Source organism: Anser cygnoides, chromosome 1 (genome assembly GCF_040182565.1).
Source record: "Anser cygnoides isolate HZ-2024a breed goose chromosome 1, Taihu_goose_T2T_genome, whole genome shotgun sequence".
Lineage (NCBI taxonomy): Eukaryota > Metazoa > Chordata > Aves > Anseriformes > Anatidae > Anser > Anser cygnoides.
In genome coordinates, this window is record NC_089873.1 from 112,127,976 (window position 1) to 112,155,167 (window position 27,192).

The 27,192-nt window shown below is 40.7% G+C and overlaps 1 protein-coding gene and 1 long non-coding RNA gene across 5 annotated transcripts in view; one reads left to right on the forward strand and one right to left on the reverse strand.

The window, feature by feature from the left end:
* The first annotated feature begins 2,301 nt into the window (after positions 1–2,301).
* LOC125183662 (uncharacterized) lies at positions 2,302–9,087 on the forward strand. The gene is made up of 2 exons (XR_007166009.2): positions 2,302–4,349; positions 4,995–9,087. It is a non-coding gene; the product is annotated as an uncharacterized lncRNA (long non-coding RNA).
* Positions 8,868–27,192, reverse strand: part of GRIK1 (glutamate ionotropic receptor kainate type subunit 1) — a 165,312-nt gene continuing 146,987 nt past the window's right edge. For 2 of the 4 annotated variants that reach the window (XM_048071469.2, XM_066977922.1), the window contains 4 exons: positions 25,394–25,619; positions 20,734–20,984; positions 18,140–18,305; positions 8,868–9,358 (listed from right to left, as the gene is read on the reverse strand). In XM_048071469.2, the coding sequence (XP_047927426.1) occupies positions 18,156–18,305; positions 20,734–20,984; positions 25,394–25,619 (627 nt within the window). In that variant the 3' untranslated portion in view covers positions 8,868–9,358; positions 18,140–18,155. The remainder of the gene's footprint in view (positions 9,359–18,139; positions 18,306–20,733; positions 20,985–25,393; positions 25,620–27,192) is intronic. The other 2 variants (XM_048071468.2, XM_048071470.2) reach the window with 1 other exon arrangement.

A 27,192-nucleotide genomic window follows, 5' to 3' on the forward strand; every position in this document is an offset into this window, starting at 1 on the left:
ATGCTGGAAAAGCTTTTCTCACGCTTCAGAGACTCTCAGACTCTGATTTAATCATCACAGGAAGATTATTTAATCTATCATTAACCTGGGTTTAAGTTTTTAAAAAATAAGCACTCCATTTATTTTGAAAGGGGAGTTGGGAAAGCAGAAAACAAGCGTGTCTGTAAAGAAAGCTATCTTTTCTGGGTGACATCTTTTTGACAAGAGAAGCATCGGTCAAATGTATGGGAAACTTGATCCTTGTACTTTCTCTTCCCTCTCAGAAAAAGCAAAAACCACATCACTTTTGTTGTTCTTGTGAAGATGCAGATTCACCAGTGTGCACAATGACTTTTTAAATGACTGGCAGCCTGCTCAACTCCTCCGAGTGGGAAATCCTCTGGGAGGATTTGCAGGATACAGATGTCCTCTCCATCCTTCTGCCCCTGCCTGTGAGGGACCGATACCCAGCCTCCGTGAGCAGGCCATTAATCTGACATGCAATCTGATTGAATGAAAGGGTAAATCCCTGTTGGATAACAAAATGCTAGATTAGCAGTTAGCAAACCTTGTGATTAGAGAGATTAACTGCTAAAGACATCATTCTTTCAGATGTAAAGCCTCCATTTTCATTTAGAGTTGGTAGTCCATGAAAAACTACTGTGCTAGCAATTAAGAAACTGTAAACGTGCTGACCTGCAGAAGGGTGAATGAAACCTAAGGTAACTTTGGTAGCAGTATTTCTTGCTGTTTGCTTGTTAGGCACCCCATTTTTCTTCCTGTGGGCATTTAAAGCTGTGTCCTCTCAAGAGACACTGTTTTCTTTGAATAGAATGTGATTCAGTGTTGGCTACAAGGAGCAGAATTCATTCTTTTTGTCATTAGGTTTGTTTCGTTAGGTATGGGACAACAGCTTTAAAGCAAGGACGTGCAAATGGCTGCAAAGATCAAAGGCTTCCCCACAATTTTCTGAGCTGCCTCCTGGAAATCTACCACCGGACATTAAAGGTTACAGTGGTCTCCCCTAGTGGCACTTGCAAACTCTATAATTTAAAAAATAATCATTGAAATATGATACGCACTTTAATAGGCACCATTAAATTAGTCGGCTAGTTTAATTCAATATGGACATGATATTTAGTTTATGCTTTGAGATGGCAAGCAGGAGCTTTACAAAACATACTATACATTTTTTTTTTCAACAGTGCTGCATCTCTTTCTAAGTGTCAGTGGAGAGTCCAGTGTTCTTCTGCTCTAAGCACATCTGCATAAAACCTGAAAATCTGATAACTACCAAATGGAAAGGGAATACCAGTATTTTGTCAAAACCTGAAATGAAAGCTTTTGGGGATACTAGTGTTTATATCAAATTCCCTTTCTTCGCAGAATAAAGATGATTAAAAATGAAAAGAGGAAATGCAGATTAGGAAAAAAACATAGGAAATGTATTACGGATACATTTAACAGGTAGCTTTAAATGTGATCTCTCACATTTCTCCCTTTCCAGAGACATGATAGGTAAGTAATTAGAGTTAAGCTAAATCATACAAAGAGGTGTCCTTTTGGGGTTAAAATAAATAAATAAATAAATATCTTGATTTAAGCAACTGCTTTTGAATATTCTGCTAGGATCAAACTGCATCTTTGGGCATCCAAATCCTTTAAAAAATGTGGCTCATACTTGATGCAATGAAGGGAGACTCACTAGATTACCTTCCATGCTCAGACCCGCTGAAACTAACACATCTTTTCCCCTGCGCAAACAGGAAGACTTAACGTTTCATACAGTGTGACTAAAGCCCTCTGGACAACACTCAGAGTAGTTTCTCTAGTCGGTATTTTCAGCAGTCTGGTGCTTTGTGCATGAGTAAAAGCCCACGGGAGGAAGTTTCAACCTCATCTGTGGATAATTCATTAAAAATTTTCCATTCTTGCTGCTTGGGAATGAAGGAGCTCGCTACCAGCTTGCCAGAACAAAGCTTTCAAAGTCTTTGTCACTTCCATTGTCATCCTGCACCAAACAGAAACCCATCTCCCTGCAACATGTTTTTTCTCCCTCCACTTGTGCTAGTTTGCTGCACCCCTTCAGAAGGTTAAAATATCATCCACAGTGCTCTCATCTGGTCCTGCCTCGCTGTTTTTTAGATCAGAATATTTCTTTAGCCTTGTAGTTTCCAGGAAGAGATGGTAGGCAGCTCAAATATAAAAATCCATGTTTGCTTTTAGGATATCTTAATTAATCACTTGAAAACACCTGAACACCTTTGCAGCAGCGTTGTTTTTTCTCACAATTTTCAGAAACAATATGGTGCTTTTCTGGGGGTAGAAGATTTTCAGCAGAAAACCAAGCACCAAAACCACAAAAAAGGATGTGGCAGCTTTGCATGCTGTTGCTTTGTAGAAAACTCAACGTTGGAAAAAAATAATAAATAAATCCAGGCCTCTTACAGTGTCTCCGTTAGTATATACTTTGTAAGTAAAGGAGTATGATGTCAGTTGTGGGCAGAACACAAAGGAGGTATAATGAGTCAACTTATGAGTAACTGGGTTATGTGAATTGTTCATCAGTCTGGATAACAACTCACCAGGCTGGAGCTCACTTGCAAGTAGACGCTAGACCAGCTAGCCTTGTAAATGTGTGCCATCTTATTCTGCAAAGCTCAGTAACATCCCAGCTTTTAGCACTTTATCCATTCCTGGTAATTCCCCTTATAGTTTTCAAGATGAGGAGTCCCCCCTTCTGTAAATATTTTTGGGCTATTGATAGAAAAATTCTCATTTGATCTTGGAGGTCTTTTCCCACCTTAATGACTCTATGGTTCCTGTAGCAGGATTTTTTCCAGCTGTAGTTTGTATAAATGCAGTTTGCTGATTGGGTTGCCCCAAATTGGCTAAAATTTGTGGGTGCTGTCCCCTTGGAGGGCCTCTGCCCTGAGCTATGTTAAGCTGGGGAGAGCTCCAGGCTTCCTGAGAGTCTGGCTTCTGGAAAATATACCTAAGCCCCCCTTTGCTTTTGAAAATCTTGGCTAAAGATGAGTAACGCATAAAGCAATGTGGGTCTTTGTGAAGCAAAAAACTAACTGCTTCCAAGCAGTACCTTATCTGAAACCACTGGGGAGTGGAGAAGTGTTTTGGGCTGCTGCACACTTGTATGCGTTTCAGAGAGGACGAGCACAGCGTTATCTGGTTCAGGTGTTTCTGTAATTGTGATTCATTAGGATAACACACAGCGTTCAGTGTCTAGCACCTGCGTGCTCCTGCTGGGCTGGTGTCAGTGCTCTCTGCTGTGATATGAAATGTACGGCTCTACTGGCTAGTTCAAGATATTTTTCTCCTCTAGTAGTCTCTTTTCAATGTATTTCTTCACCTCTGCTGCTCTGAAGGTGCAGTTGCAAGTAGCCTTTAAATGACCCGGGAGCACAAGCAGAGTGCTGAGCTTTATCCATCCTCCCAGAGAGGGATTGCCCACATGTTCCCAATGGCACATGACTGTCCCTCTCTTACCGAGGAGCCATTTCTCCTCCACTGTGAGGGAAGGGGAGGAATAAGGGCACTCAGCCCAGCTTGCCACAGGGTGACAACTATAAAAGGTGCATAAGGGCTAGACATTTTTTAAGGTGGCTTTCTGTGTTTGAAAGCTTATAGGGAGGATGGAGGAGTGAGGTGCCTGCTCCTTCTCTTGGCACATGTAGGACTGATATGTGCTCGGCGTTACACACTGTGGGTGAGCATCCTTATTTGCTGTATTCACAGCTACCTGCAAGAGCAGATGCAGTGCCCAGGGCTCAATGGGCAATTTGTGGAATTTGAGGTCTTTATATCTGCGGTTTTCATTATTCAGAGTCAGGCTGGAAACCCAGCTTTCCCCCAGACCTCAGCTTGTCTGAGCTGAAAGCTGCTACATGTGTAAGGTTGCCCCATGTTACCAGCTCCAAGGGGCTGGGCACATCGTGAATGGGTGGCCCAGGCATGGGTCTCATCTCCCAGGCTGTGCAACTGCTGTCAAAATCTAGAAATGCAAGGGTGAGCTTCGTGTTTTCACACTGATAGCTAGATAACGATTGTGCTAATGATAACAAAGCTTGAATTGGGGGAGGTTACAAGAGGCAAATGGGAATCAGAATGCATCAGCAGGAAAAAAATATGCATCTCTATCAATCGATTGAGTTGAAATAAAATTGCAGTTGTTTGACAGCTGTTAAGTGATTTATCTTTAAATAGCAGCAGCTCTGATCCCTGAGAAATCGTGACTCCTGCAAGCCTGGCAGAGAGTAATTAGGGGACAAGCTCAGCAGTCAATAAATGCCCCATGGGATTACATGTTCACAGCAGACACACAAGATGCAGTCCTCTGATAAAGGATTCAAAAGGTAATAAGCTGATCCTCATTTGTTTTGCAGTAGCTTATCAATCATAATATTGGGCTGGGTCCTGTGCACACAACTTAAACAGTTGCTTACATATTTCCAATATTATTTCTTTTCCACTGAGCATGCCTTCCCACTTTCTCAAGAAAGTTGATGGATGTTAAATTACCCTTACTAAGACCACAGACTGGTGGTGGGTAGTGATATGGGAAAGATCACTTGACATTAAAACAAGGCCATTTCTGGAGTGAAACACATTAAAGCTATTCAACAGCATCAGTCAATATTGTATTTCTCTTTTATAAACAATGAGGATGTATGCCTGCTGCTGCCAAGACAGAGATCTGATGAGGATATTTGCTTTCCTAGTGGATAATCTCTAATCAGGCTTCCCTTGTACTGCATGCTGCCATGCAGGAAAATAAGCAGGAAAAAGTATTTGTTGGGATATGGTGAAAAGGTCACAGTAATCATATTTGCTACCATGTCGATATTTAAGATTGCCCTGTGCTCGTCCCCTCTCCCTCAGGACAAAATAACTTTCTCAGTCATGGCATGAATTTACAAGCAGCATCTGAAGCCAAGGAAAATGTTTCTAGTGACACAGGTTCTTTAAAAAGGTATTTTTTGTTTGTTTGTTTTATACAGAAAACGAGAAGTGCAGTATGGCTGTGAATGGACTGTTTGTGCCTGTATGTGGAGCTGGGACCTGTCTGTGAGTGGCATTCGAGCAGCCTAACCAGTGACCTGAAGATGTTTTTGAGGAGGGTGGAAAAGGTCACAGCTCCAAATGAGAAGAGCACTTGGCTGAATCCTTAAATACCACTGGGATTTAAACGGATCCCTAAGCCTCTTCCCCAGCTGCAATTTTAACTAGCTGAAATATCAAATATTCTGTTGAATCAAGGTGAGAGACGTGGTGGTCTCAAGCTCCCGTGCATGTGTCCTTCAGGTCCAGAGGTGGAGCCAGGACAAGATCACCACTGGCCTGAGTCAGGAGCAAACACTGAGAGCAGGTGTCCCTCAAATTCCTTCACTGTCTCATGTTAATCCTTTCTGTAGTTTCTCAAAAGAAAGCCAATTAGTGATGGAGTAACAGGCCATGACAGTAGTGCCATAAGAAGGTCAAGAGAGGAAACAGAGCAAGGGGTTGGGTGAGTGGTCTGTAAGTGCTTGGAGGTTTGGGGGAGCCCACATCTCATCAGGTAGTTCACACCTCAAATCCACCCAGGCTTTGAGGAAAACTTATACTGGAGGAGATTTTATAACCCATCATAAACCTGCATTCCAGGAGATGGAAGGAAAGGGCACAGGCACACATAGTGATGTGTTGCTTCATGAAATCATGGCAGGCTAGTTAGCTCCTTTACTGTAACTATAGTTTGTTAAGCTGCCATCCGAGATTAACACAGAAACTTCCTGATACACTGTGACTCTTTCATGCTACTAAAAAGGAAAAAAAGGAAATTAAAGAATTAAATATGCTCTATTTATTGTTTCCCCACTACCACATATTTCTTTGCAGACAGCAAAGACAGTCTCTCTTTTTATTTTTTTTCCCACCATCTTTTTTTAAGGGTTGGGCCACAAGTGGAAAAGATGAAATTTAAAAGCAACTAACCAAAATACTGTCTCTTGGTTTCAAGAAAACATTAGTGGTTTTGTTGTTTTTTTTTAAATGGAACTTGGAATTCTTTAACCTCAAGATCTAAGGCACAGAAGAGTGTTCCTTAAAAAAAAAAAAAAAAAAAAAGGCCTGATCATAAATCTGTTATCACTTTGAACCTATTCATTTAAAAATATCTTAGCTAAAGGCTGTGGATGGCAGAGTGATAGAGTTATTCAGACTGAAAAATAATAACTTGCTTTTCAATCATGTTATTAGGACATTACTGGTGGTCTGAAGAGCCTGCTTGTAACCTGAAGATGACATAAATAAAAGAAACTACCTTCAGAAGGATGAAGACACCTTATCATAAGATCCTCTGTGAGCTCTCAGGGCCAGGGGCTGTTTTTCTTAACTATTGCTTATCAACCCAACATGTTACTGTAGTAGGCAACAGACCAAGGTTCCCAAAAGCAAGAATTGATTTGAGAGTTTTCTACTGTTGTCACTGAAAAAGAGACTATTCTCCTTGCTTTCTCAGGGGCTGACTGCTCTGAACCCTCTGAGACAAACTCAGGGAGGACAGATACAGTCCAGGGGAAATGCTGGAAAACAACAATAATAATTCCTGTCTTCAGCAGAAGGAGAAGAATAATCTAAGGAGTTTGGGGCCAGGCAGCTTAACTCCGGGTGCCTGGCAAACACTGGCTTATACTTCCTAAATAATTGGTTGGAAATGAGCAAGAGTTAATATGAATGTGTCAATCCTAAATCTTGTTAATCTGATGAATTTCCTTTAGCAGTCTAAGGGGCCCTGTGGGTGAGGGAAGGGCCTCTCCATCTCAGTTTTAATAAGCCTTTGATCCTGTCCTGTGTGACACTTTCATAAACAAGTAGGGCAATAGGCCAGATGACATATTCTGTCTGGTAGCCAGGAGTGCAAAACTGTCCTATTAACTGTCAGAGCCTCCCTGTCAAAATAGGAGGGGGATCTTCAGGCATCTGTCCAGCATCTGGGTCTTCTTTAAGGTTGGTCTTTAGTCAGTGTATTTGCTAAATCTGCAGGTACCACCAAGCTGGTTAAGGCAAAAAGCATGGCTGGGGACAAATTGATCTTGACAAACTGAAACAGTGGGGAAACATTTTTTTTTTTTTCTTTTTTTTTTTTTAAAAAAAAAAGTGCAATTGCAAATGGGCATGGCCCTAAACTTGTGCTGAAATCATCACTGCCTGTATTGCAGAGGGCTCACTCGCTTTACCCAGTTCAAGCAAGGCAAACCTCATCACAAGGTGTGAGCAATGGTGCTGCCTTCAAGGAACATGAAAGAGTTTTTCTGCCCAGCTTCACACAGGTAAGACTTTAGGTGGAAGAGCACATCTAGTTTTGTGCATTCTGTTTTGAGAAGGATATGGACTAATAACAGAGAGCATTGGGCAAAGCAATGGTAATAGTGTGAGTTTTAGAAAAACTGACCCCTGTGAAAAGGCTAAGTGAACAGAGGTATCTTCTAGCCTATAGTAATAATATCAAAATGTATCACTTCTGAAGTAGGGCTTTAGTAAGAAATACCATTTTCTTTCAGATTGACCTTGCCATGCAAGATCACCAGGGGCTGCACAGGGCAATGGTGTGAGGCAAAAGTGGAAGAGGGATTTCTGCACTCAACAGTTTCCACGTTACTTTCTGCTTTTGCAGAGTAAATGGCCATGGATACAAGGCAAAAGTAATCAGTGGTAAGCAGTATGTTCCCTGGGGGAATACAAGAAGGACAATAAAACTTAACACTTTGCTGAAGCACCTGCGTAATGAACATCACCACAATTAGAAGCAAACACTGTTGACATGACTGGGGCTCACCCAGTCCCACATGCTGTGCAGAAAAGCAGTCAGTGGCTCCGGTCCTCTGGTTCCCCTTTTCCAGCCTTGCATTATGACTAGGGATGGTTGTAGTGTTGGGACCACCCTGGGCAGACCATACCCTTACTCAACCCAGCATTTGGATGGCAAGGTTCTGCTGCCCATCCACAAGGCACAAGGGGACCCATCCCCTACACCCACCCTCATCCCTTGCAGGGCATGTATGGGAGTACCTGAATTTCTCAGGTTTTCTTCTGCAGTCAGCCTCAGAGCTAAGCAGCTGGCACCAATAAAAGCCCCAGGAGCAACAGAATTAATCACAAGGAAAACATAATAAATATAAATGTACTTCACCTTACTCTAATATAAAGGCACTGCTATATGGAGGAAGGATGGGGGAACATGCTGCTAATGCATCAGTGCTCCTAAGACAGATTTTTTTCATTAAAAAAAAAGAAAAAAAGACTTAATTTCTTCTTCCCAGCTAAAACATTTTGCTGGTGCCCCAAGCTGCAAAAATGGCTTCAAGTCCTGAGCATTCGCTGTATCTCTGTCAGATGTTATCTTTCTGGTCAAGGTTTGTTAGAAATTGGATATGGTGGGCTCTAATTTCTAAAGTGATTTTTATTTTGAAGTCAAGAATCAATTTATTGGTATTGGAGCTGGAAAATACAGCACTATAACAATCTCAGAGTTGCCTTCACCTGTTCACTGATAATTACCTTTGTGACTTTATTTTTGCCTTTTGAACATCTAGCACCCGGAGACACAGCATTACCAAATAATCTCATTTTAAAATAAATGAAAAAGGAAGAAGATAAGGGAAAAACAAGTTTGTCACAGATGAGAACCTGAAGAGTGTTCTTTACAACATCAGGTAAAAGTAAAAATAACTCACTGTATATACCTTAGTATTAAATACATTTTTGTACTCATTGTTTATGAGTTAATTGTATGAATTTTTATTTTGGTTGTCTAGACCCCAGTTTCTAAACAAGTGTGCTTAGTAGAACTGCAATCTTTTCTTCAAAAGAAATAAAAAGATACCACTCCCAGATTATTGGAAAAAAGATCCCTGTCTCTTGTTTGTTTATTTATTTAGAAAGCACATACAGCGATGCATGGGGAGGGGAAGAGAGATGCAAAACAGGTGAGCATACAAATCCATCTCAGAAGAAATAGTGAGACACTTCCCAGGTGATTAGTAGTACATCAGTCTATGTGAGCATTTAAACTGTTGTACCTCTAGATTAAAAAAAAGAAACCACAGAGAATTTCTGAAGAACAAGGTAAATGTCTATATTTCAGAAATCCCACCACAATCAACTTGTAGGCAACAAAGTTTTTGTTCTGTTTTTGTTCCTGATTTTTCCTCCGAAGGGTCTCTCCTGCTCACGCTATGGTTTCTTTCCTCAGTGTCCTCCTCTGGTGACAAGTAAGGATACTTGTGAATGAAGACTTCCCCTTAGTTCTTGACCTTTTCTTTAACTTCTTCTGATGCTTGAGTGAAATGCCAAGCTCCTCCATTATAGCATTGAAAGAAAGACACTGGTGGAACATGAAAATTGCATTAGACACTTTTCATTGAAGACAGAGCTTGACCATACCCTCTAACCAAATTGTGGCTCTTAGAAACAAGGACCTCATCTCTTAAAGGCAGGATCAGAAAGCTTCTCCGGTGAATTCTGCCAGCCTTTTTTAAGTCTCTAATGTATAGTAGGTGAAGTCTATAAGTCAGTTTTCTTGCCTAACTTGACTTCCACTGAAATTAATTTAACTTTGGTTTAGCTAAAGCTGACTACGAATGCTGCTGAAATTCTACACAGATGCCTTTGTGATATTTCGGTGGCTTCACATCATAAAACTTATCCTTTTTTTCAGCAGGTAAATTTCCTCCTGACCTTAAAAGCAAAAAGAATTTCTTTTTAAAATCCTTAGCCACCCCTAGATTATGAATACTAAAGAAGAAAAACAAATATTTCCTTGTGGTTTCATTATTTTCTCTTCGTGAAGTTAATAAGCAATTCCAAAATACAGCACACTCCACAATACTTTTTCCTCTTTGGAAAGAATCTTTTTCAAATATTGTGTATCAGAGAAAGAAGAGAAATTACCACAAGAATGAGGTAGCTGAATAGTTTAGAAAGCAAAGAGAAATCTTTTTTTCTTTCCACTATCACAACATTAACAAAAACATTTTGGATAAATGGAAAAATCAGTTAAAATCTATTGCTGGGATAATTACTTGTAACACAAAAAGCACAAAGAATCTTTTAAGTGGAAGTATCTAGTAAGGCAAAAGATTGTTCCATGCAAATATGTATAAATAGATTATTTATACATAAAATGAAGTGATGGTAGCAGTGTGAAACAAAGCTATAGCCACCTTACCTCCACCACACTAAATAAATCCTCCTACAGGACCCTTTCTAGAACAGTAGAATTGCTCAGTTTTAACACAGCTGACTAAAAAAACAGTTCAACAGTTCTTGTCAACAAATGAGAGCAACAGCACACAGACATGGTTCTTTGCATCGAATACAAATTCCCTTCTACGATGATACCAATGCAAGGAGAGTAGTGTTCAGTCCTTAACCACTAATAACTCAATGGTGATCTCAGCTATGCAGGCTGATTAAAAAAAAAAAAAAAATGGAGAAGAGAGAGAAAAGGGTAAAAAATTGATATGTTATTGAAGAGGAGAAGATCCAGGCTTTCTACCATCCAGCTGAATTCCAGTGGAATATTTGCAAATGCAAAAGAGAGTATGAGGGTAACCTGGATAAAGGTTAGGTCATTTGTGTAAGGTAGCAAAGGGATTCCTGAGTAGTGAACTCCACACACTGCGCTTCTTCCTGTCAAGTAGAAACCCTCTGGGCGGAGTGTGTATCCTTGATTCTGTACATGAGACCAACACATCTGTGCATCAGTGTGTCTGTGGTTTAAATGTATATGATCATGCAGGCATCATCATGTCCATTTGTGGGATGAGCTGCATACAGACATATGCTTTTTCTTTGAGATGCTTAATTTTTGCTCATCTGACGTTCTTAAGTATACAAGAATCAAACTACTATAGATTCATGCCAGACCCAAAGTGTAAAAGGCATGGTCTGGGACACTGTGCTACTTTATTTATATATATATTCATATTAATATCTGGTAATAGACAGGACTTTACTGGTGCAATTATCATTTAAATAGCTCCTTTGGCAATGTAATATATGAATTCCAGTGTTACTGGAGTTAGAGTCAAGTGTCTGCTGCAGCCTCATGCCCTCTGGAAGCAGCAGGTGAATGAAGCAGGTATCATCCTAATACAGAATTATTTGTGTATTGCTTCAGGCTTTCTTTAGAGCATAGCACCACTTATTTCCAAACTAAAAAAAAGTATATGCTCTAACTAGATGATTTAGCATGTATAATTTATCTCTACTGTTTTAGTTTTAACTGAGCTTTCAACATCTAAATTACGAAGTGATTCCAGAACTCCATGGCAAATGAGGAAGGGACCATATTAATAATTTGTAGGATTGATCAGGCTTATTTTTCTTTTCCTGTTGTTCGTACCAAGTTGTATGCTGTGTATGTGCTGCTGCATTGTGCATGCAGGGATTGTTTCTGTAGAAGAAAGAGTACACTTTACTGCCTTGTTAATATGCCTATATTTGAATTTTCCAAATGGATTTGTATTATTCAGACTATGTAATGATCATAATGTCTTTTAATTTCATATCACCAAAATAGTCCCATGAAGATCATTTTACATTTGCACATAGATATTTGAAACATATAACTGACATTCTATATATGAAGTTTTTAACTTCTGAGGATATGAACTGTGAAGTGCTCAACTGGTTCCACTTTCAACTCTGCTTTGAAATTCTAAAAATTATTTTCGAGATATAAGCTTTTTAATAGAAATATTACTAGAAATAGTTCAATAGTTCAAGTTCATTTTTAGGACTAGGTCTGATGTTTAGATTGTGTCTCTAAGAATTGAACTTTTGCCTAAAGGTCCATTGGTACCAGCTACACTTAAAACTGAATGTAAAAACATTACTACTCTTGTGTTTCCTGCAAACTGATCATGTTTATTCACCCAACAAAGTATGGAACTAGGTCATTTAAAAATCTGAAAGGCTCTGTCTGTTGAGACTCTCTCCTCTCCCGTCCTGACAGTACAAGTCCCCAGTGGGCCGATCCCACTGTCCAAAAGTAGTCCAAAAGTAGTCAAAACACATACTCAACACATGTAGGAATGGGCTCAGCCATCCTACAGAAACAGCAGTCTGGGAGAAGGGAAGGAGGACAGTTTACAGTGACAGCTCCCTGAGTCTTACATCTTGTAGATCCTCTTCCTGGCTTCATAAAAGCACAAAAGCAGATTTACTTTTACTGTTATATTACACTTAGTTTTGAGGGACTTAAAACACCATTGATATGAGTTTTGTCAAGCTGAAGCAATGAATTAAAGATAGATTTAAGATCTTGTACTGATCTGTCAAAGATATTCCAAAGGTTATGGTCATAATTGCAAGTCTGATCAACTTTATGCGTATTCTTCTACCTGAAATCCTGCCACCTTTGAGTAAACCTGCTGGAGGTGGCAAAGAGAATTAAAAGCCTGGGATACACAGGGCCATTTAAAAGAGCAATCTGAGACAATACTTTGAACTTTCAGGGGTTTGGTTAATCGTTCAGAAGGGCAGTTATAACATGAGCTTTCTTTTGAGCCCTGGAAACATAGCTCAAAATCCTGTTTATCTCCAAGCTTGTTCATACAATCAGGAAACTGAACAGATGTTTGAAAACTGGGATTCCCCTGAACTCTTCAAGCAGCAGAGAACTGTGATACAGAGTGAGTACAAACTCAGCCAAAATGCCTTAGGAGTGACTTGAAAATTATGGACAAGATACACTATCTGTAGGGACTCCCAAGATGGCCCTCTGAACAACACCGTGTCTGCTGTACAATTGCAGTAGCCTTTAAAAAGGGGATGGTGACATTCAAATTTCATTTGAAAGGGTAATATATTGTTCTTTTAATCTCATATTCAGATAGCCAGACCAAAAGGGCTTCTTTAAAGAGCTGCTTTTTTTTTTTTTTTTTTTTTTAATACATGCTGTTAAGTCCACTTTAGAGAGCTCTCTGAGAATGAGGGTGAAGTAGGAACACAGCAATACATTTAACAACAGAGTAATATGTTTAACATTATGCTTTTTGTCAGCTTGACTTTCTTATTCTAGCAGTGCCAAAATGCTGCAGTACATGGCTTGTGAGGGTTAAAGAAAATCCTTTAAAAACAGAATGAATTTGGGCCTCTTTGTGCTTTGAGACTCTTCCTTTTTGCCCTTTGGTCACTTTCAGCAGGATGTAATAGCTTGTTCAAGAAGGTCTCAAATCTTTCCTTCCACTTCCATACAGAAGACTGTATTAAGTGTCAGGATAATTCTAAATTCATTATTTAAAGAATAACATAAAATAAGCTAGAAATGACTGAAAAAAGTTCTGTAGTTAGGCTTTATCAGTCTGCTGCTTATGTTGCGGGGCTACCGCTGGGGACAAAACTTTTCTATTGCTTTTTAACACCTTGTGGAAAAAAACAAAAACAAACAAAAAAAGCAAAACAAAATAGCCAAACAAACAAACAAAAAACAGTGTGCTGTGCTGGAGATCTGAAAACTATGGATGTCAGAGGATGTAGCCTAAATTTTATTTTGGGAGAGCACCTGACCAGCTCAGACACAGAGGAAGAAGAACAGGATTTTTCTCCTGCTGTGCCTTCCCCAGCATGAAACACCTATACCTGGGACACTGACATATGTCTTCTGCTGAAGGAAAAGTGATTTGTTTTTTCCTAGTGCACTGAAGAAAAAATATCCAAAATAGTTCTCCTAGTGAGTAAACTGCTGTTGCAGCACATTAAGAATCTGTTTGAGTATTCTATCACTGATGGCTAATTGCATGAGGAGATCACTAAATGAAGGATTTTGAACTGTCAGAGTTCATTGAACAATGACTGTCAGAACAATATCACAATAATCCATGGATTACTTTAACTGTTCCTCAGTTACATAAACTGCTCATCAGTTTCCTGTTTACAAGAAAAAAATCAGTAAAGCTGCTTGCTGATATCAGAAACTGTCTTATGCAAACAGGGCTGCCCAGTGAAGGCACAGCTGGCCACAGTTGTGTTTGGAGGTGGGGTTACAGCCTGCAAATGGATGGGCTCAGGTTGGTGTTTGAAGAGGAGAGAGTATTTATAGACTTAACAACTGCACAAAAAATTATTTTTTGCAAGAACCTAGATAGGGATTTTTTTCCTTCTCCCCCTTCTCCCCCTTTGTTCCAAAAAAGCTAAAGATTTGAAGCTTCAAAGCTTTGATCCAAGAGAGATGGAACAAGGACATGAAACCATGGCAGTACTTTGAGGAAATATCAGTCCAGATGCGTAAATCATTACTGGTGTTCTTGTTCTAGCTCTGCGGTGCAGGTACATTACTAATCCACCCTGATCCTAGCTCTCTGAAATGGCGATCATACATCACACTGCCTTTGTTTCTCTTTCTTCTCCTGTCTCGTCCTTTCTCCCTCCTCTCTCCCTGCATCTTTGTCTAATTGGATTGCAGACTGTGTGATGAGGGCAGCAACTGGCACTAAATAAAGGTAGGCACATTGATCCCAGCCAAATCAACCTGGCAATGGACTGGGACTCGCTTATTCATGGCCTCTTTGCTTTTAAAGGTTGGTGGCTTCTATGTGTCAAAGCGTGTGCTACTTTTTTTTTTTTTTTTTTTTTTTTGAGAGCTGGGCAAGCACCAACCACATGAAGTTTAACAAAAGCAAGTGCTGGGTCCTGCACCTGGGACGGGGCAACCCTGGCTGTACATACAGACTGGGAGACAAGACGCTGGAGAGCAGCCCCGCAGAGAGGGATCTGGGGGTTGTGGCTGACAGCAACTTGAATATGAGCCAGCAGTGTGCCCTGGCAGCCAGGAGGGCCAACCGTGTCCTGGGGTGCATCAAGCACGGCATTGTTATTCGGTCGAGGGAAGTGATTGTCCCGCTCTACTCTGCGCTGGTGCGGCCTCACCTCGAGCACTGTGTGCAGTTCTGGGCACCACAGTACAAAAAGGACATTAAACTGTTGGAGAGTGTCCAGAGGAGGGCAATGAAGATGGTGAAGGGCCTAGAGGGGAAGACATATGAGGAGCGGCTGAGGTCACTTGGCCTGTTCAGCCTGGAGAAGAGGAGGCTGAGGGGAGACCTCATTGCGGCCTACAGCTTCCTCACGAGGGGCAGTGGAGGGGCAGGCTATTCTCTTTAGTGACCAGCGATAGGACCCATGAGAATGGTGTCAAGCTGAGGCAGGGGAGGTTTAGGCTGGACATCAGGAAGAGGTTCTTCACCGAGAGGGTGGTTGCACGCTGGAACAGGCTCCCCAGGGAAGTAGTCACTGCACCAAGCCTGTCTGAATTTAAGAAGAGATTGGACCGTGCACTTAGTCACATGGTCTAAACTTTGGGCAGACCTGTGCGGTGCCAGGAGTTGGACTTGATGATCCTTATGGGTCCCTTCCAACTTGGGATATTCTATGATTCTATGATTCTATGGTTTTCTTTTCAGATATTATTTTGAATAGTCTGGGAGCTCTGAGCAAATTGCAGCAATAGCAAAATAAAAAATACTATAAAACAACATATGGGTATATGTTTATAGCCATTTTTCTCCCCATATATTTCTGGTTTAAGCTTTCCTTGTACTGCAGTGCCAGAGCTGATGGAGTCTGCTGTGGTTCATCCATCACAGGCAGAGCTGTTAACTCAGTGTTGATGCATAGCCGGGAGAGGATCTGGTCTGACCATCAGGTCCTGGGAGCAGTTGCAAGGTTGCAAATGAGGAAGATGCAATGGTAACAATCTGTGTTTGTAAAAGGAGTACTGTTTTGTGGCCAGATTTCAAAGTTTAACAGCTGTAGATGCTGAGTTTTTTAAGGCTTCATCACTTTTCAAAACTTATTATGTCTCTGCCCACAGGTGCCATGCACTTCACAGGAGATGCCATGGGCTGTGGCTTCACTGAACTTCACTGTTAACGTGAAGGCACCTAACTTTTTCTAGAGCCATGGCAAACCTTGTAAAAGCTGTATTTACAAGTGCAGATTTATTAGTTCCCAGGTGGCATGCCTCCTCTTCACCACTTCAACTGCTGGTGTAACTGCTAAGGAGCAAGTCAGGCTTTTTAATAACTTTATGGTAGTTAGATATGAAGACCTATTTGGGAAAGGAGGAGTTGCTTTGTAGTGCCCACCAGCAAGCTGAAGTCTGTGAGGTTGCCTGTGGGGACACCTACATGGGGAAAATGATCACTTTTACTAACAATGTGACTATTTCCTTGACAGGTGTGAAAATATTTACCCAAAAAGTGACAGAAAGTTTCAGAATTCTGCATTCATTTAAACAGTGATTAGAAAAATAGTAGAAACTGCAACACCAAGGAGTTTTTGTGCAGAGCAATGATGAAGATAAGCCCATTAGTAATTTTCCTTCCTGAGAATTCAGAACAGGTTTAAATTAGTTTTAAGCTTCTTCAACTGGGAAACTGCAGACATGAGTGCATTTTTTTTTTTAAATCAGGGATAAGGAAGATCTAATTCAGGTCTTCAATTCTAGGAAGGTTCATTTTATGAAGAGCCAAAGTTTTCAAGGCTCTATTCAAACAAGTTAAAATTCCAGATTGAGCAAGACAAATTCTTGCAGCATCTGGAGTAGAACATAAATACTCATGTACACAGATGAACACTGGCAGAGAAGAGGTGGTATAGCCTAGCCATGAGCATCTTCATCAAAAACCAAACAATCAAAAAAAAAACAACCTTGAGCCTACTGCCACTATAAATAGTGCTGACTAAAAATTGTAAAATGAATGGAAGGAAAACACAGGTCACTGTATGCACCAGCTTTTCTTGGGAGTCAGGTGCAAGATTCAAGAGGAGAGCAGAGCTTTGCTGGAGCACTTTGGTGATTGAGCATGAAGGCATCCACTCAAACAAGTTTTCTAATTGCAGCAGAGCCCAGAAATGGCCCCTCAATAAAACAGATCATTAAGTTGTTTGACAAGGAGGAACTGCAGTGTGCAAGAAAACATAAAGTAGGTGTGAGGGGTAGAAAATGAATTCATGAAACTAGAGGTAAGCCAGGATTTAATGAAATTCAGATAAAACGTAATTGAGTTTTGAAAATGTGGTTGTTTGCCATGGTTCATGACATCCTACGAGCTGGCATTTCTCCATATTTTGTGTATCTATCCCAAATTGTTGTCATATACTTTTCTGTGGCAAAAACAGATCCAGTTTCCAGCAGATCTCCTCCTGCTGGGACAGCCCCCAGACAAGCGGAGGACTGGAGGAAATCAAATTGATATCCTTCCAGGGTATAGTAAAACATCCAGTACCAGCTTCCTATAAAACAGCTTCCTTCTCTGTTTCAATATGCAAAACAATGCCAAGCTATACAGTTCAATATAAATTGTTATCATGATTTTTACTGGCAGTTATGTCATAAAGGACTTCCCTATGTCACAAAGCCTTACAACAATGAACATCACGAATTGCTCAAGCCAAGTCAACAGTTATGCTATGAAAGGTATATGCTAGAAGTGCCTGAGGGTGCTTTTGCTGAATATGTTCTTAAATGTTAATGGTTACATGGCATAAAATTTAACTGATAGATATGATCTTGTGCTATGATAGTTACTAGGAGGTTTTGTCTAATGAATTTTAAATGGATGAATTAAAATTCATTAAATATTGACACTGGAAAAAATATATGCCAACTAAAAATCTCCGGCTGTTTATAATAGGGGTTCAGGAAGTTAATGGAGCCTGCAGGTTATTTTCTGAGGTTTATAGAGAAGTGTCTGTCCCACTTGCTGAACGCTTCAGCACAGACCAAGGAAAACATTTCTCCATGCTTTCAGTAATGAGACTGTCATGAGTTTACTCAAGTTCTGTTGAAAATGAAAGAGAGGTAAATAATTTTTCTTACCTGAAAAAGGCAAATTACCCCATGAAATGACAAGATGACAATTGTCATATTTCTTAAAAACTGCTACAGTCTGTTGCTCTCACCCTTCTTTGTAGGTGTAATTATTTTCTGTGATATGCATTTAAACTGCCCAAATTTCCAGGACTTTCACAATTTGCATTAGATAAGCTTATCTCCTGCTGAAGTGAGAGGCACTTTGAAGACATTAACTACGTGTTGGTGAGTACAACCTTTGTCATTATGTGCACTGTTTAAGTTTAATGTTTTCATTGGACACACCTTTTTTCTTTCCTGACTATACAGTGTGAATTGAGGGCTGAGTTCGAATCCCTCGTTCCTCTCGGATTAACTTGCCACAGTCTAACTCCGTAGATAAGGTGGTGCCAGAGGTGGAGTTGGACGGATGGGTTTGCTTACACTGTAGTCCGTAAAAGAAACAAAAGGCCTTGCATGCAAGAAAAAAAAATGGAGAAAATGAATAAATGAAAGAAGTAAAATTAAAAACAGACATGAGAATGAGATTCAAAACTGTTTAAATCAAAAGAGATTCTATTTATGGAAACAGAAAAGTCATAGATTGTATGCAACTCATGCTGTGGATTAGCTTAGTGATAACGTACACTGTATAGAATTTTCCATATAAGCTTCTTATATCAGCAGAATAAAAATAAGACAAAGTGAGAGAAATCAAAAAGTAACACTGAAATTCACAGTATTCTCCTCCTGTTCCCCAGGATAAATCTGTGAAAGTCATATGATGTTGTCATGTTAACTCACTTGAAGATTTTTGTTATTGTAATCAGTGACACATTGCTGTGAAACAGTAGTAGAGTTCCACCATATACAGAAACTGTACATGTACTCATGTATCCATGAATATTTTTTTATTCACCCAACAAATTGCTGATTAAATTAACAGTCCAGCATGATGTAAAGCTTTAGGTCTATTTTAATTATGACTTCAGTTATACGTTGCCTTTTCCAGACTCCTCAAGATTTTCTAAAGTATTCTGCCCTATATTAATACTTCTACTAAACATTTTAACTGCAATAGTTCTCCAAAACTTATTTGAATAATAAAAAAGTTCCGTGGTCTTGAATCAAACCAAGATCTCAATATATTCTTTGCACATTTTGTGGTAAAACTGTTCTATAGAGCTAATGTGTTAATCAGAAAGCTACAATGTGTGCAAAAAGCATCCATCATCTCTATCTGATTTACTTCAAAACAGGAACACCTTGATTACTAAGGCCTGAAGAATTGCCCCACGTGCTGCTTCTGCTGTTCATTATATGGTGCCGTTGCCTTTGGTGAGGGCTTACTCAGGTGCACACAGAGAAGTCTGCACAGTCAGGAGCTTCCTTCTTCTGCAGCATACTGTGAAGACCAAGTCCACTGACACTGGCATTAGGTCCCACGGACCCTCAGTCTGTGTCAGTTGGAAAGTGAAGATGTCTGGTAGGATTCAGCTCACTTTTTTCCAGCTGTCTGAACAGCAGGCATGTAAACTTAGCTTTGTGTGACCCCATAGCGGCAGCAAGGAGCTAGAGGCATGGCTGCACAGTGCTTCATTCCACCCAGAACCTGATGTCTGCAAGTGAGGCACTGTCCTCTCAAGGCCCTCAGCCCTGGCTGCTTGCTGTGACTCCGGTGTCAATCCCTCTCATGGCCCAGCATCAAAACAATGTAAATCGCATCTCTGAGACTGAGTTCCAAGTGTTCTCCTTCTCATCCCTGCTGCCTTCTTTAAGGTTACTTTTCTTGACAGACATTTCTGGCTTTTATATTATCATCCTTGTAGGACTACACCTTGGATGGAGAGGATGAACTGCCCACTGAAAAGGTCATGCCTTTCCCATCTGAGTGGAAACTGAGCTTAACAACTCATTTAGAAGTAGATGACTGATATCTAGAAACCTGAAGTTAGGGGATATAAACCCACCTCTTGGTGACTGCCACAGGGGCCACCAAGCCTGCAGAGCAATGTGACACTCATCCCTATGATATGTCGAGTTGAAATGAACAGGATATTAACGTCTTTAGCAGTTGAGCCAAACAGGACTAAAATAGGGTCTAGGACATGGCCAGCAGCATACCAGGACCAGGGAAGGCAGCCAGAGGGAAAGGGTTAGCAGAATAGACTGTGAGTGACTGCCCATGTCTTGTTTCTTTTACAGTGTTTGGCGGCCCAGAAAATGGGTGTTTACATATTATTTTAATGATTGATTCTGTTTCCCAAACTGCTGTAATATTCAAAGCACAATTTATACACAACAGTTTCTTTGTTTTCCCTCTGACCTTTCAAATTGCTTGTTACACTTCAGTGGAGCTATATCCAGAATTTCTTTGGCTCCATAATCTTACCTTGCTGTGGCATCCATCACCTTTCAGCAGGTTTCCCTGCTCTGAAGTGTATGCACAGAGTGTGTAAACCTCTGGCTGTGAAAGAAATGCTTTCTAGAGCAAGAGAAAAATTACACTGGGGATTTGGAAGTACATTCCTGTTGTTACTCAAAGGGCTGATGCTAATGCTAAAAAATAAAAAAATAATATAAAATAAAAAAATCCACTTGCATTTTATTCCTTTCTAAGGTAATTTATACTTGAAATCTTAAAGATCATGCAGAAACTGCTTGATAAATTAATTGCTCTTGTTCTACATTGCCATACTAAGCAGCACTATTTGGAGTACGGATGAGGTACTTCCCTATTCTTATTAATAAATTATTTGTCTTTAGTGCTAGAAACACATGGTGAGAGTTCAGCAATACAAGAACTGCACTCCCGCAAAGAGACTCATAATGCAGTCACCTCCACATCTGCAAACCCCAGCCTCCCAGGAACATAAGCAAACTGGAAAAGGATGACTCACCTGCTCAATATCACTGTTTTTCCTTGATTTATATATAAATTCACCAATGGCTACGAACACTGAAAGAACAAGCCCTGCAGCGAGCACTATGAAGATGCCCCCAATATTCTCCACCCCGAGAGCACTGGCTTCTTTGCTGTCCTCCTCAGGGCAGCCATTGCCTCGCCACCACTTTTCTTTCATCATGTGGAGCTTCCCCTCCTCCTGGAGCTGGAGGATGGCAATGGTGATCTTGTCCCTGTAAGGAGACCCTGCAAGGTAAGAGCAAGACCCGTCAGTGCTGGTTGTAGCAAAGGGAGGAAGGCAGGGAGGAAGCATGTTGCTGCTATCTATCTGCAGCAAAACAGCTTCCTTATCACAAGACCAATTATTCCAGCTAGAAGGTCTTGGTTTCTCTTCAGCTGGAAGGGGAAAGAGAACTATGTGTTGGTATCTGCCCTAGGAAAACAGAAGGCTCCTTTGGTGTGGTTGTTTGTTTGGGAATTCATGATAATTTCTAGGGTCTCCTGCTGAGGTTTATTCAAGCCTTGGCAGTGGGTTTTCTTGCTAAATAATCCCTCTATATCATGTTTGAATATTGCTTTGAGCATCCTTTGAGACTTTCCACTTTGTATCTCTTCTATTTACTTCAACATCTGTTTATTTTTCCTACTGCATGTAAAATGAGTAGCTGTCTAAGAAAACACACCATCAGTCACATATATTCTCTTCTCATTTATACCTGCATATGCCCACAACTCTAATTCAGCTTATAAGAACACAAGCTGGCCTAGCCTTTTATTTCTGTGACTTGCAACAATATTGGCATTGAAAGCTGAAAATAGCAACTATTTAATGCTTTTTATTTTCAGGCCAACAGCTTGCTAAATGATGCATCTTCAGGCTCAACAGCATTAATGGCTCTGTACAGTATCTGGCAAATGGCAGGGTCACATTGGGTAGTTCAATCTGTTTAGGTTTGCTTCTCATGCGCTGTTCTGGCTGTCCACCTTCCAAAATCTCTGTTGCCTGTGATTCATTTCAGCCAGAAGCTCTTTCAGATGCACAAGTCTGTAGCCCCAAAGGGGGAAAACGGGAGAGATTTTCCCTTCAGCCTGCTTTTGCAGCAGAGCATAGTTAAGGGGAAATTGCTACCAATTAACTTTTTCCATGCTGCCAGTAGCTGAAGTTATCAACAATGATAGCAGCAATCCTTTATTAATTATAATAGATAAGCAAAAGTTGGTTTTCGCATTGTGAGGAAGACTTTTGTTTACGGGACGAGGATATTATGATAGCAAGCAGGAGAGGGTTACAAGAAAGGCAGTTTGGTTCTAAATATATATGTATATATGTATATATATATACACACACATGCACCCAAACCCTGCCATGCTGTATTCACTGAAATTGGAATGTTTTAGTGTCTGGGCTGAAATACAGGCAATGTGGCCAATCTCTCATCCATGTACCTAACTGCCATCCACCCTTTCCTCTCCTTTAGCACATTAGTGAGACTATTCCTTGTAGCTGCAATTTCACAGGTGCATATTAAAGCCATTGCAATTCTTGATCTGATCAAGATAAACAAACTTTAAGGCAGAAGGCTTGCCAGGGTTTCAGCGGTAGCAGGGTGCATGTAGGTGTGGACATTTGTGGAAAGTGTGGAAAATCTCACGAGGCACCACTTTTGTGTCTTCATGCATCTAAATAGCCTTGGAAATTTGGCCTCAGCTTCACCTTTCCTACACTGTTGTGCAGGACACTATTAACACTAATTGTACCATGAATGCAAGTCTCTGTCTCTCTTTCTATTTCCTCTAGCCCGCAGCATTGTCTGAGGAGCGTCAGTGTGAAAAACATGGCAGCTCCTCAGTTGTTGCGCCAACACTCAGCTATTTTTCAGTGTATCCTACTGCCAACAATAGGACATGCTGTGACCACAGATGCCAAGAGACATGTGTCAGATTATACAACATCCATCTGGGAAGCCAGCACTCAGCAGCCACTGCTTTGGGTAGCCAGCTTTGAAAGGAAAATATACTGGCTGTAAGAATGGATGACTTCTATGCATGCTATTAAAGAACCAAAAATAAGCACAACAGAAAATGAAACTGAAACACCTTCAAAAATGTCTAACACAGAGAAGTGAATTATTACCACTGAAAACAGGAACGCCTCCCAGAAGGAAAAGCAGAATTGTTTCTACCTTAGAAGTGGTTTGTTGCCCTGATGGCTGGAGTTTGTTATATTGTAGGACTCATCTATTTTCCCTCGACTGAAAGGACAGAGCTGTTAGGCAAAGTGAAGCATCCTGAGTCACAGCACAGGATTTGTGGGGATGTTCATTCTTCCTTGTGATGTTTTTGTTGCCAGCAGGATTATCACAATTCATCCTGAGGGTAACAGGTACATCTATATTTCTATGCGTGCTTTTAAAGTTTGTCAAGTGTGCCTGAAGTGCTGGATTGGTGGTGTTTTATCAGTGAGCACTAAAACTGCACACAAATCCATCTCAACACCTCTTTGAATATTCAGTACATCATTTATGGCCACTGAGCTATTAACAACCTAACAACTACTCTCAGGCCAAGAAATACATCCATCTACTTTCTTAGCAGGCTCCCAAGTAACTGGTAATAGCTTTCGTGTCAGAATTACTTGCATCAGCACTTGGAGTGATGCTGGAAGTAATACCTATCCTGATACCTAAAACAGCATTGCTTTCTTCAGCCAGATTCCTCCCAGGGTGACATTTTGCACAGCTTTTGTTTAGAGGTGCCTCTGTTACAGCCGTGCTTCCAGGCTCACCATCAACCATCGCTGCAGATTTTCCATCAGTAATGTTCTTAGCCAAGGATCTAAAGAAAACCCTCGTCCCTGTGACCCATGTGCTCAGTAATAAACACAAATAGAGATGTTTGTTGATACACCTGAATCCTGATCATCCTACCTCAGCAAAATGGAGAAGGAAGACAGAATATATCTGTATTTTTTTTTTTTCACTTGCAGAGGTTGCTCTGATAAATAAGGTGAAATTCCCTGTGGATTCATAGACGAATTGTTTCCTTGGGAACCAAGTGTTGATGGTATTCAGCTCATTCACTGGAAATTTTGGAGTGTAAGGCGTACTTTGGCTGCTGCAAACTATAGCCACGTGGTTGCATATTCTCCTGAAGGAACGAATGCAGACTCAGACTTGCTGAAACTTTGGTGTTAAGGATCACAGACAAGTCTTGTTTTCCATACAGCTTCATGCTATGGGAGAATAACAGGCTTTGGGGTCTATGTGAATATTAGAAAGGTCTCCACGGCTTCATTTGTCTATGAAATTAACTTTTTAAAATTTTAAAATGCCTGATGATACCGCATTATTCCAAAGTGCTTGGAGGTTTGTTTTTTTTTGATTTTTTGCTGGTTTTCCTTAAGAAAAAAAAATTAAGGCACATTTATCATACAAGAAACATCTTATAAATATATTTCACAGCTGTATTTCCAATGGATGCACTCTCTCTTAGGATTACCATCTGTTCCAATTATTCTGTCATTGTTCTTGGTTTAAAGTGTGGCAGCTTTATATCTGCAATGAAACTCTTGCCATGCATTTGTCTTTATTTGGGGATATTTTAGCTTTTGTACTATTTTCCTCAGGGAGAAAGGCTGTTCTCACACAGACAGCGTGGAAGAATATACTTAAAATATTATCTGTATGATAATCTGAGGTGCCCAGCAGCATAAGGAACCACATTTCAAAGTGCAGTGTTTTTCCTCTCTTATTTATATCTGATCTGCCAAGCAACTGATGGACCAAATACTTCACCTGTTATACCTGTATAACATAGTAAATTCTCCTGAAGCCAATAGAATTGCATAGCTATTAGCAGAGTGTGGCATGGTAAATGTATATAGGAGCAGTATGGAGAGGTATATCATACAAGAAAAAGATCCGTCTGCATAGTACCAGTTATTCACAAGAACCTAGAGTAAAATAAAAACAAAAACAATACAAAACAATCTAAAACCAAACCAAAACAAACAAAACAAAATACAAACCTGACACTTTCTAATTCTCTACAGTTGGAAAATTCTTGAAAAGGACACTGGATATGCTAGAAAAGATCTGCTGGAAAGAGTTCCCAGAGACTGAGAATCTCTGCTTAGTTTGAAACACTGAAGTCCCTGGTGCAGATGCAGAACTTTTCAATTGCTTTTCATTGTACTCATATATTGATTCACAAAACGGAACAGAACTCAGTCTCCCATCACGTAGCTTTCTTGCAGATGCGTATGTTGGATGTAACATTTATTATGCCCACTACCATTTTCCCAGAGACACTACCTGACTCCTCAAAGTAAGATGAAATTCGGTAGAAAAACTTGGACCTCGAGCAGCACAGGAACACCCTGTTTGTTACACGTGGGATGCTCCATAAGGCAAGCAGGCTACTTAACTTTGCTCTGCAGATGTAGCCTGCACTGCTATGTTCTTTCCTGCCTGCGGAGTCTGCTTGCAGACAAGTGGAGGCAAGAGGAGGTATTTTGCCTTAAAGGAAGCTCCTGGGGCCTCTTTTGCTGAGAAAATTTTCTAAGGTACTAGGGCATAATTCAGATGGCCATCAATGCGTTTGAATAGGACATTGCTGGGTGTGTTCCACAGCACCTGTGCTGGAAAGCATCTTACCAATAGGGGTTCCCACGCCGTAGCCTTTCGAGTCGATAAGCCCCCCAATCTGGGTGAGGTTGCAGTTTCTCTGGGTCACGTACTCGATGCTGGTTGACTCCATCAGCAGCGCGTAGTCCGTTGTGAGCACACGCTGGATTCCCTCGTCGTTGTTCTTCACCAGCGCTGTCTGCTGCCTGCTGCTCATGAACGCCCACATCTTCTCATACGTGGATATCTTGGATTTCTAAGGAGGGAAAACGAGGACATAGAATCATATCAGCATCCAGATTACACTTGTAAAATTTTCCTCTGCCTTTTGTTGTGAATGATGCCAATAGCTTATCTTGAATGAAAGGGAGTTTGTAGAATGGTTTTCCTTCCCGCAGCCTTTTTCTCTTGCTGTGTTTTATGCTGAGAAATCTTTTTTTTTTTTTTTTTTTTTTTTTTGCGCTTCCTTTGCAGTGCCAGGAACTTCATTACTGGCACAACTGTGAAGTGCTTTGAAGTTTTTTGGGCTAATGCTGTTACATGGATTACAGCAAATGACTACACAGAGCCCAGCTAAATTAGTGCAGCTGGATACTGTTGCACTCAGAAGCAGTGTTTCTGCCTGTCAGGGCAAATGCACTGTTCCAAAAGCCTGATGATGAATAAAGTACTGCCTCTTCTGTATTGATATCATTTGCCTAGAAATCATGTACTTCAAGGATAAAGCCTGAGAAACAAACCCAAAGCGACTTCTGAGTAAACTTCTGCTTTCAGCTTCCCACTGCAATCAGCCTTAAGGACCTAATCCTTCTCCCACTGAAGTTTAGGAGGATTTTTGCCACTGGCCTCAGTAGGAGCATACACGTGGCCTGTGTCAATACCCAGCTGGAGAGGGAAGAGGGAGGCCAGCAGCCCCAGCCACCTCCACTCAGTGCTGTGCATCCCTTTCCCCACTCCTCTCCCTGTGCTATGGGAGCACCCTGCAGGGAAGGACTGTTGAAGGGGATGGAAAGACAAACTGAACCTGCTTAGGGACTTCTCAGGGGTGCTGTGCCTGCTGCCCTCAAGATGTGCTATCTACAACCCAAAAACCTTCAAGCTAGTGCTAACACAATTAAGCCTCCCTCTTCCCCTGTATGCTGTCCAAAACCTCTGAGCACACAATGCCACTTTTGGATGAAATACCATGTTAGGCCTACGGGCAGTTGGACCATCAGACACTGTTTGTCTCAAGATGGCATAGTCAACCATTGCTGAACTACACTGTGCCACAACCTAGCATGAGCCAGCCACCCACAAAACAACTTTGAGATGTACATACAAGCCCCTATACACTTATGCTTTCCCAGTGCTAGGGGAGCATATCCTCCCCTTCCTTCATGGGCCCTATCTGTGGTTTGTAGCCATCAGAGCTGATTTTAGGCTCAAAATGTGGAGACCCTAAGTGCTCATTACAGACAGGTGTCTGGGGGATTCCTGTGAGAAGCTGATTTTCTGGTTCTCTGAGCTTTAAATGTTAACTCGCTTTTCCTGTGAATTCAATACCTGTGAATTTCACCTAAATTTCACCCAAGTTTGTTAAGCCACTGGATACCACTACACTTTGAATATAGTTAAGTGGCCCTTTACAAGAAGAAGCCATTTGTACTGCTCAGCTGGGAACACTTTTTGAAATTGATGATACATTTATGCAGTAGATTGAATCCAATATTGAATTTACTGGAAAGATGTATTCCTTATTCAGATGAGTTTGAAAAAAAGATCTCAGCTTCTCAACTGACTTGCTTTTTTTTTTTTTCAGGACATATAATGTGCTGTACTCTGGCCTT